At 38.6% G+C, this 14,605-nt stretch overlaps 1 protein-coding gene across 1 annotated transcript in view; it reads right to left on the minus strand.

The window, feature by feature from the left end:
- Positions 1 to 6,474, minus strand: part of LOC113987717 (receptor-type tyrosine-protein phosphatase N2-like) — a 338,497-nt gene extending 332,023 nt beyond the window's left edge. The window contains exons 1-2 of the mRNA XM_027720726.2: positions 6,432 to 6,474; positions 6,200 to 6,250 (exon numbers count right to left, since the gene is read on the minus strand). Of these exons, the coding sequence (XP_027576527.2) occupies positions 6,200 to 6,250; positions 6,432 to 6,474 (94 nt within the window). The remainder of the gene's footprint in view (positions 1 to 6,199; positions 6,251 to 6,431) is intronic.
- Positions 6,475 to 14,605: the final 8,131 nt, after the last annotated feature.

The following is a 14,605-nucleotide window of genomic DNA, read 5'->3' on the forward strand; positions in this document are numbered from 1 at the left end:
GTTCTTGCCTGAGCTCTAAAAGCACAGGAGGTCTGTCTACATGAAATACAGCACCCAGTAGATCCAAGACTTATTTCCTAGCACAAGACATGGGAATATAAAGGATTACCTATGGCTGGTGGTAGATTTATAGCTGCCTCACACACCCGGTGCTGAACAGCACACTGTCAGTGAAGTCTGAGTGATGCTTTTCTGCCCTGCAGGAGCTACACCTTGAGATTCTGCACCATGAACAACACCCCACAATAAAGCTTTTAGTGGCAGCTGGGATGATGGATAACTGTAGTTGCATTACCATGCTAAGCATCTTTTCCTAAGGAGAAGAGTGTAACTTCCCCTTGGTCACTCCTTCAGTTCTAATGCCAGTAGTGCTGGGCATTTCTACCCCACTATCACACAGGTAGCTATTTTAACACTATATCAAGACCAACACAAGACACAAATACAGTTTGGAAGACAGATGGGCCTTTTCTTCAGTGAGGAAAGAAAACCCCACCACAATGTTTCAAGTTAAAGAAGATGAAGTCATCACTGCACTGACATTTTTAACCCTATGATAAAACTTAAAATGTTAATTTTTAACCTTCGATACCTCAAATAGCTCAAAAATGTTCTGCATTAGTGTTGAAAGTGCTCCTCAGTGAACACTGGTGTTTATTTCCACAGAGTTATTTCAAAAGGTGCATTTCTTTAAGAAATAAAAAATATTCCTAATGACTAAGACACCATCCTAACCACAGATTCTCAGGAGTATTTATGTGTTAACTCACTCTTGATTTCAGTTGAAGTGTGTAAAGATGTGGGTTTTCAGACCAATATTATACAATGGTAGATGTTAAAATTTACTCCTTCTTGAGTACCAAGACTCTGACATTCTTCTGACATAATGTTTTAAAATATGCTTTGAATAAGTAAAGTGTCTGACAAAAAAATCCATGATTTCCTTGAACTGGTATGGAAGAACCTCTAGAAGTAAATCCTTATATTTAAATAATTGGTCAGTTTTTTACTCCAAGCATACGTGTATTCCCATTTACTTCAGAATTCAGGTTAGGAATCACATCAGATGGTATTAGGATTTAAGTTATTTGTGAAGAGTCCCCATACCCTGGGAAAGCACAGAAAATCTCTCTGCACACAATAAAGCAAGAGTATGTAGAGGTTCCACTTAGTGTTACTCCTCAGAAGTCTGAATTTTGTTATAACAAGCACTGATGTTTACTGGAAAGGTTCAGAAAACTTAGGCTCAGATTTATAGTGTCATTTGACAAAAATGTGATGGTTTTTGAAGAGTAGTGCCTTGTAAATGCAGAGGTAGCTGCAGACATCTGTTAGCTAACCAATGCTGAGGTGCATCTCCTCTGCAATCCCATCCTACCAGGCAATGATCTGGAAAACCTCAAAGCGTAACATATTAAGTTCAAGAAAGCATTTCAGGGATTCTGACTTCTCTCCCTTATCATCTGTAGCACATGTTTACCATTTATGGCTCATCACCAGCACATACAATCACTTATATTCCAAACGTTCAAGGAGCTTTGTAGCTGAGGAAGAAAGCGCGTTAATATTCTGAACTACCTGGAGACATCCAAACTTGGAAAGGTTCATGACTTTGTGCTGCAATGCTTGGATGCCTTTGACACACTGTGCTAACCTAAGTCCCTCCTAACAAGTGCAGCTTGCATACATAAAGCAACAGATTCAGCTGTGCAGTGCTGTTTGCCCAGCCTTCCAGCAGCACAGCATCTTCAAACACCACTGCAGACATCAGACCGTGTCTGCCGAGGAGGAGGTTGGTGTTTGTCAGCGAGGCTCGACTTAATGATGCACAATTCGCCAACGCCTGCATTTAATTAACTTTTCTTGGTTGGCCTCACAGAGTTGTTTTCTGCTATCTGATCGTGTCTGTGTGAACCCTGTTGTGATTTCATGAGGGAAGGAGGCCTGCAGCCACAGCTCTCATAAACAAAACCGCCCTGGTTTATAAAGGCTCTGTTGATAGGAACAAAGATATCATGGTGTCCAGGAACAGATAAAACACAGCACAAAGCTGCTTTCTGGAGCTAAATATCTGGAGAGTAAACCTAAAGGAAAGAATGACACTCTTCTAAATGAGCAGTTCAAACTGTTCAATAAAGGGAGGAAAGAGGCCAATAAGAGAAGATTATTTTCAAATTAATGCTTTTATCTATACCACATGGTGTCTTTCCCAGTGGCACTGCTAGAAATTCAATAACATGATTTCACAAGAAAGGATAGAAACTTGTCTTTGTTTAGCTGCTTTCAGGAGCCAGTTTGTTTAAACATTCCAACAAGGAAGATACACAAGCTGATGTTTTACATGAGCTGCTTTACTATCACTTAAAATGCAAAACATAATATGACATATTCCCACTTATCCAGTTATACTACATTTAATATATAAAAACAAGGACTGTTCAAGAGTAAGTGAAGGATTTCTGCCTTGGAGATCACCTAAAAATTCTTTCTTGATGTTTTTTTTCTTTCCTTTTCATACAAACACATTCTAGGCATAATTGTCAAGAAAAAAATACAAACACAGGCAAACTCTTTTGCTTAAACTTCTAACCCAGATACCAAATCCTACATGAACACGTGAATGCCATATCCCTCTTTAGCCCCAGCTGGATCACTGCACACACCCTCATTGCAAACACTATTCCTTATATTATTATTTTCCTTCTATATATCTCGCTTAATTAAGATGTTATTTGTTTCCTGTGCTACCTGCAACAGCTTCTCAGCATTTATTGGGGAGTAAGCATTTCCAAACTTATAGTGTGTCAAATTTTCTACTAGGGTCTGCAGCTCACAAGCATATTGACCTTTCATATCAAGTTTTTTTAGCTGTAAGCTTTCAAGCTTCAAGCATTTTAGATGGGTGAAAATGTCAGTTCCTCCAACTGTAATACAGAGGTAATGATGTACCAAAAGATAAATAAATGACATCTAAATCATTTTACCTCTCAAAATGCAAAACAAAATATGACATATTCCCACTTATCCAGTTAAACTACATTTAATATATGAATACAAGGACTGGTCAAGAGTAAGTGAAGGATTTCTGTCTTAAAGATCCCCTAAAAATCACCAGAACTCTCAAAGTTCTGGCTTTGCAAAGGAAGGGTCCAGGAAAACTAACTCAGGTTTTTTTTTCTTTTTGGCTTATCCTTATGCCATTAAAATAAACATAAAACAATTTGTTCCTTTTTAACCACTTGATGAGTCAGTGCAGCTCAGAAAACTGATAAAAGGTTTGTGGAAATAAATTAATATTGCATGAATGCTGCTGGAGCTATTAAACAAACATAAGTGAGAACCCATCACTGAAGCCATAAAACACCTTTATATCATGAGGAAAGGAGCAGAAAAGTCAACAACCATTATTACAGCATGTACTTTGCCCTGTGAAAATGGCGTGTGACCTAAACAGATGCAAGCAATTATCTCTGATGTAAACAGTTATGCTGCTTATCTCAGATATTACAACTGGATTACATTGCTTTTAAGAATAAAAAAAATTCTTTTAACACCAATTTTTTTACTCATAATGTCCTAGTTAGGGCAGCCAAGACCAGTTCATCACTGTGTGGGTGTAACCCAAACTGTATATTCTACACCCTCTGTGTCATTTCCCAGGAACTGTTAACAGCAGGCCATTTGCAGTAGCTGCCCAGAGCACACCTGACCCCTCAGGCTATAGGCTGAGTGTTGGGAAGCCTGTGAGATAGGAGGATGTTCCTGTCCTCACACCAAAGACTCAGGTGTGATGACTCTCCCCCGAGGAGTCATTAACACCTCCACACCCAGCCTGAGGGGTCATGTCTGCTAACGGGCCACCAAGGATTCCACAACTCTCTCACAACTCACAATCACCCACTGTGGAACTCCCAGCCCTGGGGGAGGTACTGGGTATTCCCACTCCTGAGTCTTGGGACTTCTGGGCCCACTCGTTGGATCCAGAGGAGGAGCAGAACCTCGACTGGACGGTGACCACCACCCTCGACCAGAGTGTGAGCAGCACTGGCACCAACAGGTCCTCCTTTCCTTTTACTTTGGACTCGTGGGGACCACGTGGGGATCAGCACAGGGGCCAACAAACACCATTCTTTCTGTTCATGCCCCAGGGTGCTAGGTTATACACCTGGGGGTTGTGGGTTAAAACCAATTGTTTGTCTGTATAATTGTATTTATTGTATTATTTTTATTAAATTGTAACTCTGATTTATAATCTCTTTTGAGTTGGATTCATTTCTCCTGCCAGTTTACCTTTAAACCAGCACACATGCAAATGAACATTTATCAAAACCTTTCAGTCACAATCTCCCTTCAGAAGAAACAAGAAGGGAATAACAGTACTTTATTTTTCTAAGCTATGAAACAGCTCAGTTATTGGTGTTTTGGTTATGCTTTTACAAGTCTGATACATGAAATGTACTTGGAATCTCCAGCTGAGGACATGATGTGAGACAGCAAATACTGTGACTTCTGCCCTCAGTAGGCAAACCCAGTTTTAGTTTTGAAAACACAGTAAGTTCAATTGCCTCTGCTGGAGGCAGAGAATCAGATGAAAATGCTCAGCCTTCCTGCAGGAGTCAGGAGCAGATCTGCAGATCACAGGCACTTCTAGGATGCTACTGAAGAGTCGCTGCTGTTTCTTTCCCACTTTCCCACTGTACTTCAGAAATATGAACTCGTGTGACAACAAAGGAGGCAAAGCTTTTCATGACCTTGGAACACAGTGACCTCCAGACACTTCAATTCCTGAGCTTTCAATCCAGCAAAGCACTCACACTTGAACATATCAGGATTTCTGAAAAACTTCAGAGGTACAGTTGAGTCAGCAGCAGCTCGGACAGGAAAAACATGAAGGCCTGCTCAGGAGCAAGTGGCCCTGCTTCCTTTCTGGTACATATAAAAAAGCAAATCCTGATGGTATTTTAGTGCTTCCAAGTATGATCTTCCAAAGATCCTGTTCATTTTCTCAAAAATTGTGTATTTTCACTTGCATCAAGGACAGCATTTAAAATCCACTCTAGACAACATTTGTCCAGTTACAGCAATAAAAAAGTGAAATACTATGCAGTTACCTTAAACACATTGACTGAATCCCTGCAAGTGTTTTTTTTTTAAAACAAGATCAGACATTAGGAAATATTATTGATCAACTGGTTTATTCATTACAGATATTTCTTTAAGCTAGTTATGCCAAAATAAGAGTAGGTCTACAGAAAAGGTCCATTCAAATTCAAATACGATGACATAATTTAATTTTGCATGCTAAGGAGTGTCAAATTAAGACTTTAGAAACTGTATCTTCAACTAAGAAAACAGGTAGAGCAAGAAGTAGGAAATAACATTTGTAGGAACAGCAAAGTCTTCAATAGAGAGATCAGTTAAAGTACAGAAATTACTATAACCTGTTGCATAAATTCCCTATTATGCACTGGCTGCCAGATATAACAGTGGCCTATCATAAAACCTGATTAAATATGCTTGCATTGGGAAAGACTACAGTGAGGCACTTGAAAATACTGGCAGTCAGCAAAATGCACCACTGTAGAAATCTGTCCCCACCCTTTCTGGTGTCAGTCATGGAAATCCTCAATACAGAATTTTTACGAATTGGCATTTTTCTGATTATTAATAGACCTGTATTACTGCTTCTGGGTTTGATGGAAAACAAAACTACTTCATCATACCACACACTCACAAAAAAATTTCATATAGAATACTTAATATAAAAAAAATTAAACCCCTTAATTGCAGATCTACATATTTTAAAACAGTTCAAAGCTCTCCCTCTAACTCTGTCCTTCATCGGGAATTAAATTACTCAGCATCATCCCCTAAGAAGAGGAACAACCTGAAGGTAACAAAACAGTTATTTTCACCCATATTAAAGCAAACTAAACATTAGCATATTTCAGAGTGTTTAATTTAGTCACAGTCTATTTCACAAAAAAGAAGATGAGGTTGTTCAAGGTTGAGAGAATATTTATATATTTTTTAAATCTATTAAATTTCCCCTGACTGCTGACCAGAAGAATCATACCTGATATCTTTTTTTTTCCTTCTTCTCCTTCTCATTCATACATAAATTTGGTTTATTGAATCAGCCACATACCAACTGGAATGGAGGACAGACTAATCAGCAAACAAAATATTGAAGACTTACCATTTACACAGATTTCAAAAGATTTGCAAAGGTCATCTTCAAACAGGCAGCCTAAAAACACAATAGAAAAGTAAAAATTAACACAGGTTTCAAACTATGGAAATTAGTGCAGACTGATTAAATTAGACCTACTAAATGCTCAGCAAGAGTCAGACATTTGGTTGGCCTTGGGAGTCTAAATTGGGCAGTACAGAAAGTCCAGAACAGGTCTGACAAAACAGCACTTACTAACTGGCTATATCCAGAACAACCTTTAATGTTGCTCTTCCCCTCATTTCCCTACTGAGGGTTCAGTTTTCTCCATTCTTGTCTCTCTCTTTTATTTGAGGAACTTTATGTTCTCTTAATTTTGAATACATTGTTATACCACAGCACAGTAATGCTTCAATACAGTACAAAAACAAACTGCAAGAAACCATAAACTTCCTAAGGACATTGCTACTGAGGTGAGACAAGCCTAGAAATCAGGTATAAATTGATCCAATTAGGCTTGAATTTAGGAACTCCAACCACTGACCATGCCTAGGATGCTCAGGAGCATTAACACCTTGGAGAAAAGCTTAAAAATTAAGCAATCCCTACCTCACAGACTGCTGCAAAAATCAGTACAGGTCTGTGAAAAACATCCTAGGATTTTTTCCACTTAAAGTAGGAATTTTTTTCCAAAACAAGCTGCTTTATGGGCCCTGCTGCCCCAGCTCCACACCTCGCCCTACAAACTGCGTCCAGCTCGGCAAGCCCAGCTCGTTCACTTACACACATCTGCACAGGTGAACTATCCTGTTCCCCTGGTGCTTGGTGTCACCTAACCAGGTACTGAGACACTTAGTGGTTATCCCTTTGACCCTTAAACAAAATGTGCTCCTGCTGATATTTGTGAGGACAGCACAAAAGTGGGCAAGGTATGTCTCTGCTCTGGTCACTCCACATGGGGCACAGGGACAAGGACTAAGTACAGCAGCAGCATGAAATATTCTGCTATTCTGAAGGGCACACACTTGGTTGACACAATCAGCAGTTTCTTTATTTTCTGACAAAGATAAAGAGCTAAGACTGGATAAAATCCATGGAATAAAGCTGCATTTTGAACACAGAAACTGCCCTAGAGAATACATTTTCACAATTAAGCCTTTTAACTTCTCTGAAAAATATCTGTAATTTATAAAGTGTTATAGATATAAAACAATCTTGAACTGTTTCACACTTTGCATAAAAAAAAAAACAGCCAGGAGCTTCACCACATCTAAACAGCCAGGAGCTTCACCACATCTAAACACATGAGCAAATCCTCTCTCCACAGCTGTCCTACCTCCATGAGAGCACAGAGTACATCAGAGAGTCAAATGGATTAAGTAAGCTGCTCTTATGAAAAGAACTGAAAGGCTCAATACTCTGACTGTGAATTACCTAGCTCCTAATCCTGCTGAAAGAAAATTTGGGAGAGGATAGAGTGATTTATGTATGCCTACATAGCCTTTCAGCAGGTAACTGTATTAGCACGTCATTAAGCCTGAACTAATAAGCTGTGTCTCAGCAGGATTGATTAGCACAGTGCTAGGTCTGAGCTAGGCAAGCCCAGCTGCAGGAATTCAAGACATATTGGAGCACCAGCAGAGTCCCTCACATTTACATCACACCTGCCTGCAAAGACCACAAACACATAACCTGAAGCAGATTTACAATATTAACACCAATAAAAGAATTCTCTCATCCTTTTACCCATACCCCATAAACTGTGGATATACATTTGGTACCTTTTGAAAGGGAAGTTTCAGACAACGAAAGCTTCTGCAAGCAGAGTTTGGCAGAATGGAATGTGCCTACACAGTACACAAACTGTGGTTTCTAACATGGTTTCGAGACATGTATGACTTTGCTCCAGACAAATCTACTGTGCCAACCATTTGGCCTGAAACAGTGTCCAAAAACTCCTGAAGATATCTGATTGCAGCCCTGGTACTGACTGACCCAGCAAAGCAGAAGGATGCCTTCACTGTACATTGACTCCTAAAGAGCATCAGACGAGAATGACAGGCAGTGACCAAAACACCTCATCACAGAGTACAGCACACAGTCTAACTAAAAGCATAGTTAAGATCACTTAAAAAAAAGTGGAATGGTTGCAGAAAAATAATAAAAGAACATAAAAGACTTCAAGCATTAATATACCCTGGACAAATGAAAGTTATACTTCAGTGCTCCTGTTGTCAGAAATCTGAATTTATCTCTTCTAAAGAAAAGTTTTTATGATTAGGAAAAAATCCCTGGTTAAATCTCTCTTCCTTGTTTTCCCAAGAGATTACAAAGAAGTTAAAGCAGAAGCCTGAAATATGTGTGTCCAGTGCTGCAGAATTTGTCCTGTGATGAAGGGAAGACAGTTTTGTAATTGATTTCTCATCCTGCAGTGCTGTAGATCCAAAAGGTGTCAGATGACAAATTTCAGCCAGGAATATTTCTAGTGGAGTGGTTCATTAGAGCAGTGACTGGTTCACCCAGACTCTGCTAATTTTGAAGAACCTGGGAGCTGGGATTACAGCCACCTGCTGCCTGCAGCCACCTGCCTGAGGTAGGCCATCCCATAATATACTGATAGTCTCAGAACAGAAAAATACAGATGCAGGATTAACAAAATAAGCCTGTTTAGGTACAAAGAAATAAACAGCCAAGCTACCTCTATACAGAACTCTGATTTAGCTTTATTGACTAATATGTTTTCCATGAAAAGCACAACAGAAAACTGATTTTATCATGTTTTAGGTTCTCTTTTAATAAGAGTTGTCTATTTGATTTGCAGCAAGGCATCTGATACAATTAGACTTGTAAACCTTTGTTCTCCTTGTCTTGGAGAGCAAATTAATAAAGTCAATGGATGGCAAACTGTATCCATGTATGATTACTCTAAAATAGACAAGGAACTCCAAAACTCCTTGAAAAATATTTTGTTTCAAGTTATTTATTGCTGGAGTTGCTTATTATGCATATTTCACCCAACTAGTCAATATGCTAATTTAGCTACTAATTTATCTCTTGTTTTTATTTGCTGTGACAATGAGAAGCATCATATTTCATTTTAAATATCATCTCCCTATTAATAGTAATGGTGATAATAAGTCACCACTGAAGAGTGAAGTGTTATAGTCTCCAAAATACATTTAATTCAGTTCACGCCTTATGGGAACAAATCTACACTGCATTTTCTATCAAAATCTCCCTGTCACAGATCATCTCCCAATACACATAAACTGTTGATCCAATACTTTCAAACCCCCTGCCCTCCCCCAAAAAATAAACCAACAGAAACTCCAACAACACACCAAACCCAAATCCCCAATCTCACTTGACACAGCAGCCCTGAAAAGACAAGTTCTCTGTATAATTATCCAACAGACATTGCTTTGCTAAATGTTGAATTCAAAGAGGTTTCTCACTTAACTTGCATTGAAGATTCACCTCTTCACTAATATTTGCATGATCCCCACATCTGAGTAGTGACAAAGCAGGTCAAAATATTGTATCTTACAATACATTTACATGGGACATTATTAAATATCCAAAAAGAGATTCCATAGGGCCTTGAAAAATTTTCAGCCTCCCTTTTCTCTCCCTCTACCTGGTTCTCAGACAGGCAGCACAACATAATCAGAAAACACTGTTGCAAGTACAGGAGCTAAAAGTTTAAATCTCTTTGTCAAGTTATTCTTCTTGTAAGACACTAATAAAACTACTCCCTTACTTCTTTTCATCAGGCATACTGCAGTTCTGCTTTCCTGAACAAAAAATAGGAAAGTTTAAATCGTACTGGAATATACTGCTTGTTTGGATTTATAAGAGGTGCCTCTGAAGGTTAGGACAGTCAAGGCACCAGATGAAATCACTTGAACTTCATCTAGAAGAAGCTGTAAAAATTCTCTTATCAAGAAAATATTTTTTTAAAACTTGACTAATCTTTCAAATAGATTATATTATGTTTATTTCTCTGCCCTTTCCTCCAGTTAACCAATTCAGGATGATTTTACACTAAATGTCTCTTCCAAGAATGCCAAAAAGTCTGTAAGCATTTTTCTAAATTAAAATTAAAAAGTAAGTCATAGCCCCTCTTTATCAACAATCACCAAAATAAGGAAACTAACAATAGGCAAGAACTTATCAACTTTTCAATCAGGAGCTGGGAAAATACAAACCTTCTGAATATATTCTGTTGTTGAGAGTTCTCTGCCTCTCCTTTCATTCTCTTCCTTCAGCTCTCATGTGAGCACTTAACATCTCCTCACATTTGAAGACCATAACAACCTCACTCCATCACAAAATTTTAGCCAGTGTCTGTGTCTTTAATTAAAAGCTGATGATCATTAACATTTTTAATAGTCCAGAATGAAAGTTCACTCACATTTATCTGCTTCTTTCAGATTTGGTTGTAGGCAAGGTAAGGAGACCTTGAAGGGTGAGAAGAGCTGAACACTGCTCCTGAGGGAAAGGGACAAGGAAACACCTGGGCATGACAATGCTGGGCACAGGCTGGGCCTTGTTGGGTCTTTGGTCCCAGCTGTGAATGACTCTTGATAGTGACCACGTTTATTTCCCTATAATGGGATCAAGAAATAAAGTCCAAGAATTGCATTTTAAAAGCGCTCAACTCACAAAACTGGGACAGCTCTAACTGAAAAAAATACAAGATAGTGCAAAACAACAATAACAAATGATAATCTGAACTCCTTGGTAGCAAGAATCAAACAAGGTTTCATGCAGAAAACTGATGGGAGAAGTCATCAGGTTGAGAGAGACATTCCTCTCACTAATAGAGGTGTGAGATAAATTTGCTCAGTCTGCTAAAGCTGTGATCTATCCAACACATCCTCAGCTGTCTGCCATACATGTGTGCTTAACACATCTAGAATTACACAAAATTGCAAGAATGGATGGGGAAAATGTACTTTAAGCTGATCACAGGTTCTAAGCAGAGTTCCTCTCAGTTTCCCGAACTCTGGGGTTACACGGGTGAGTAGGTGTGCACACATGTGCAATGGGAGTATATATTCATTATGCAAAATCTATCAATTGCATGTCAAAATGCTACCGTTGCTTTATTTAGTTTCATTTTGACATTCACTGTGATAAAAAATTTGGATATTCCCCAGGCCCCATCTTTTAAATCTCCCTTCTTAGCCCCTTTCTCCTTTGCTCTTTTGTTCTGTTCCAAACTCTGTGGTGGTTTATCAACAACTGCTTGGAATAGTAATTTAACAATGAAAAAAAGTAAATCAGTGTGGTCAAAAATAATATTGAATACTAAGGGGGCTCTGTCTTCTAAGAGAGAAAGCAAGATAAATATATGACAACATAAAAAGTACTAAGCTTTGATCTTCTTTCTTTGCTCCACCTTTTATGTTTTCTGAGTGTAATAGGTGCCTGATGTTTTTGCAATACTGTAAACTCTTGAGAGCTGATTTTTTTTCTTTTTTAATTGTGTGCATGTACAAAGCCTGGTACAGTGGAGCACCGATCCCTAGTGAAAAACCCAGGCCTTACTCTAATCCAAATTAACAGTCATAAAGATGACAAAAGAAATCCCTGCAGTGGTTAACTGGAGGACTGTGCAATCCTCTACACAAAAAGTTTCCAAAGAAAAGTCTGGAAAGATTTCCCATAGGTGTTGCCATATGGTGCTGACACTTCCCCATCTCAGAATTCCCCTTCTTTCAATCATTTTTCGTACACACTGATTTTGTGTACTGAAATACGACTCCAGCTAGAATAATTCACTGTGGAGTAGAGTTTTGGTTCAACTAGGAAGAGTGTCAGTACTAAACTTACAGCCAAGATTTGCCCCTGAAGCCTCAATGACAGTACATATTAGTACTTCAATTACCTTCTTTACATCCCTTGCCCTTCAACATGTACGGATTGCTGCACTAAATAGCCAAAATAGTACAAGAAAGCTGTGATCTGTGTTATTATTTCTCCCTATGCAAGGGCTGTACTTTGTCCTTTCTGCACTCAGGGGAAAAAAAAATTACATCTTTTCCTTTGCATGTAATCAGTCTGAGCATGTTTACCACTGAAGAAAGGAATTGCTTTGTGATGAAAATGCTATTAACTTATCTGATTACTGATTCCGTGACTGTGATGATGTAGGGCTGTTCTTCTGGGGACCACCGAGGAAAGGTCACTGCTAAGAATAATTGAAGCTGTAAGCAGTAATAACAGCTCATGAAGAGAAGAGACACTGAAAGGCCATCACTGAGAAAGCTTCAGAACAGCATTTGTGTTTGCCCAGGGCTCAGAAAGAAAGCGGCTCATATGGGCAGCATGTGTTTTGGTGTGTCATTTAGTCTTTTTTTCACAGCAAATATTAAAAGAACTTGCATTGCCTCTTCTGAAATATTACAATTCTCTCAATGCTACATTTTTTACTCTGTTTCTTTACCGAGATCACCACTCCCTCACAGGCAAATGGGGAGCACACATAGAATCTGGCAAACACGTGGCTGCACTAATCCTTAGTTACATTGAACACTAACAAGCTCTCCCCTTAAATAAAAACAAAAAAGTAGATTAACTTATTTTTGGAGAATAAATAGAAGATAATTTTAAAACATTACAATTATTACCTCTTAGGATCAAGACTGAAATCTTTTACCTACACACTTTAATTGTGGCAGGAGGGGTCAAACGTGATTTACTCAAGTAACGCAGCCCCAAACAAGAGACCTTTGCCATGTTGGTGTCCCACACTGGGGAAAAAACAGTGTCTCTACAATATAAAATATATGAGTTGTTCCTTCAAAATTACAAATTGTTAATTAAATCGCTCACAACCTGTAGACAAAATGTGATAAAGATCGAGAGCAGGCCTTCAGTAACTGAGATTCAATACCTTCTGGTCACCAGATGCTAAAAATAAATTCCTTACTGGGCAGTAAACTGAAATCACCCAACACCCACTGAAATTACAACTGTGACTAACCAAAATTATTTTTTGCACTTAGCAGAGAATTTGAAGGTTGAACACCATTGATTGTAAATTAATAATTCCACTTCACTGTTTAAGTACATCAACAAGCAGCCTGATTGTTTTACCTACTATTGCCTGTTTGATATCCTTCCCCACAAAATCTATTGGCAGCAAAGCCTTCCAGTGTTATTCACAATCATAAGACATGAAAAAATAACACTGAAGCCTAAATACAGCAGAGAATGACATTACCAGCAATGCCTTCCTCAATATCATTGCACACAGACCAGCAAGTATTGCAGTTCAGAGCCCTCTGTAATATTTATTCAGTGAAAGAACTACTGTCATCATTATATCTGTCAACCTCATTTTATCATCAGTAACTGAAATCTATTCCAGAGTACTTGTTTTACAAAATTGCAGTACGGGAGTGAATTCTAAGCCCTAATTATGACATAATTCTAGATGTCTTCCACAGTGAGGGCTAAGACAAGCTGGGTCAAAGAAGTAATGAACCATCAGCTGGAGGAAACAGGAACTCTCTCTGGGGTTTTGGAAGGTAGCTCTTTCAGATAAAATATTCCAAAACTCTTACATGGTAAAGAAGCTTTTGTCACATCATCTGAAATAATCAATCTCCAAGAGCCAGACTCAGTGACAGCGTGGTTTTTTTAAATGGTTCTTTAAAGTCATGCCTCATGTTTTGGGAAAACTCCCATTATGTACATAATCAAAGGAAAGTAAAGAGGTATGTTTATCATTTTCCTCTAACAAGCAGCAAAATTTTCTTTTCATTATTTGTCAGACGTTCTTAATGAGTATCTCCTTGGTGCTTAAAAATACATAACTGGAATTCACAGCAATTTTCATCCGCTTGTATTGCCTCTAAAAGTAAGTAATTACCCAATATTTAGGGTAATGTTCCTCTCCAACACCATCTTGAACAGACTTCAAAGACATTTCTCGCAGAGGACCTCTCTGGTATTGTTGTCTTTTCTGTTCTGTTTTACTTAGAAAACAGGGCAGCATCTTTTAACCAATGATGCCTGTGCCAAGATCTGCAGTATGACCAGTGCCTGTCACATAGGACCCCTTCTGTTTTTCTTCCTCAGACTTTTCAGAATCCCTTTCCTTTTTGCTTCATCTCTATTTCGCAGTTAATTTGTGCTGGGTAAATTATCTTGTGGACTTGGCAAAAACAGCTTACAAAGGAAAGAAGAATCATATGACTCAGAGAAGTCTGAAGTGCAAGGGGATAGTTCACAGTCATTTATTGCAGTGAAGTAATTCTGATCTGGACAGCACCACACATGGGTTTGGGAGCCACACTTAACAGATGAGCACCAAAGAGGGAGACAGGACCCAAACACTACCCTAAATCTGCCTGGTTTTGTGTATCCATGTTGAAGCCTGACAGATGTTGAAAATGGTTCAAATTGCTCTTATTGCTATTG

Source organism: Pipra filicauda, unplaced genomic scaffold (assembly GCF_003945595.2).
Source record: "Pipra filicauda isolate LSUMZ 115617 unplaced genomic scaffold, ASM394559v2 scaffold94_size2452230_pilon, whole genome shotgun sequence".
Taxonomy (NCBI): Eukaryota; Metazoa; Chordata; class Aves; order Passeriformes; family Pipridae; genus Pipra; species Pipra filicauda.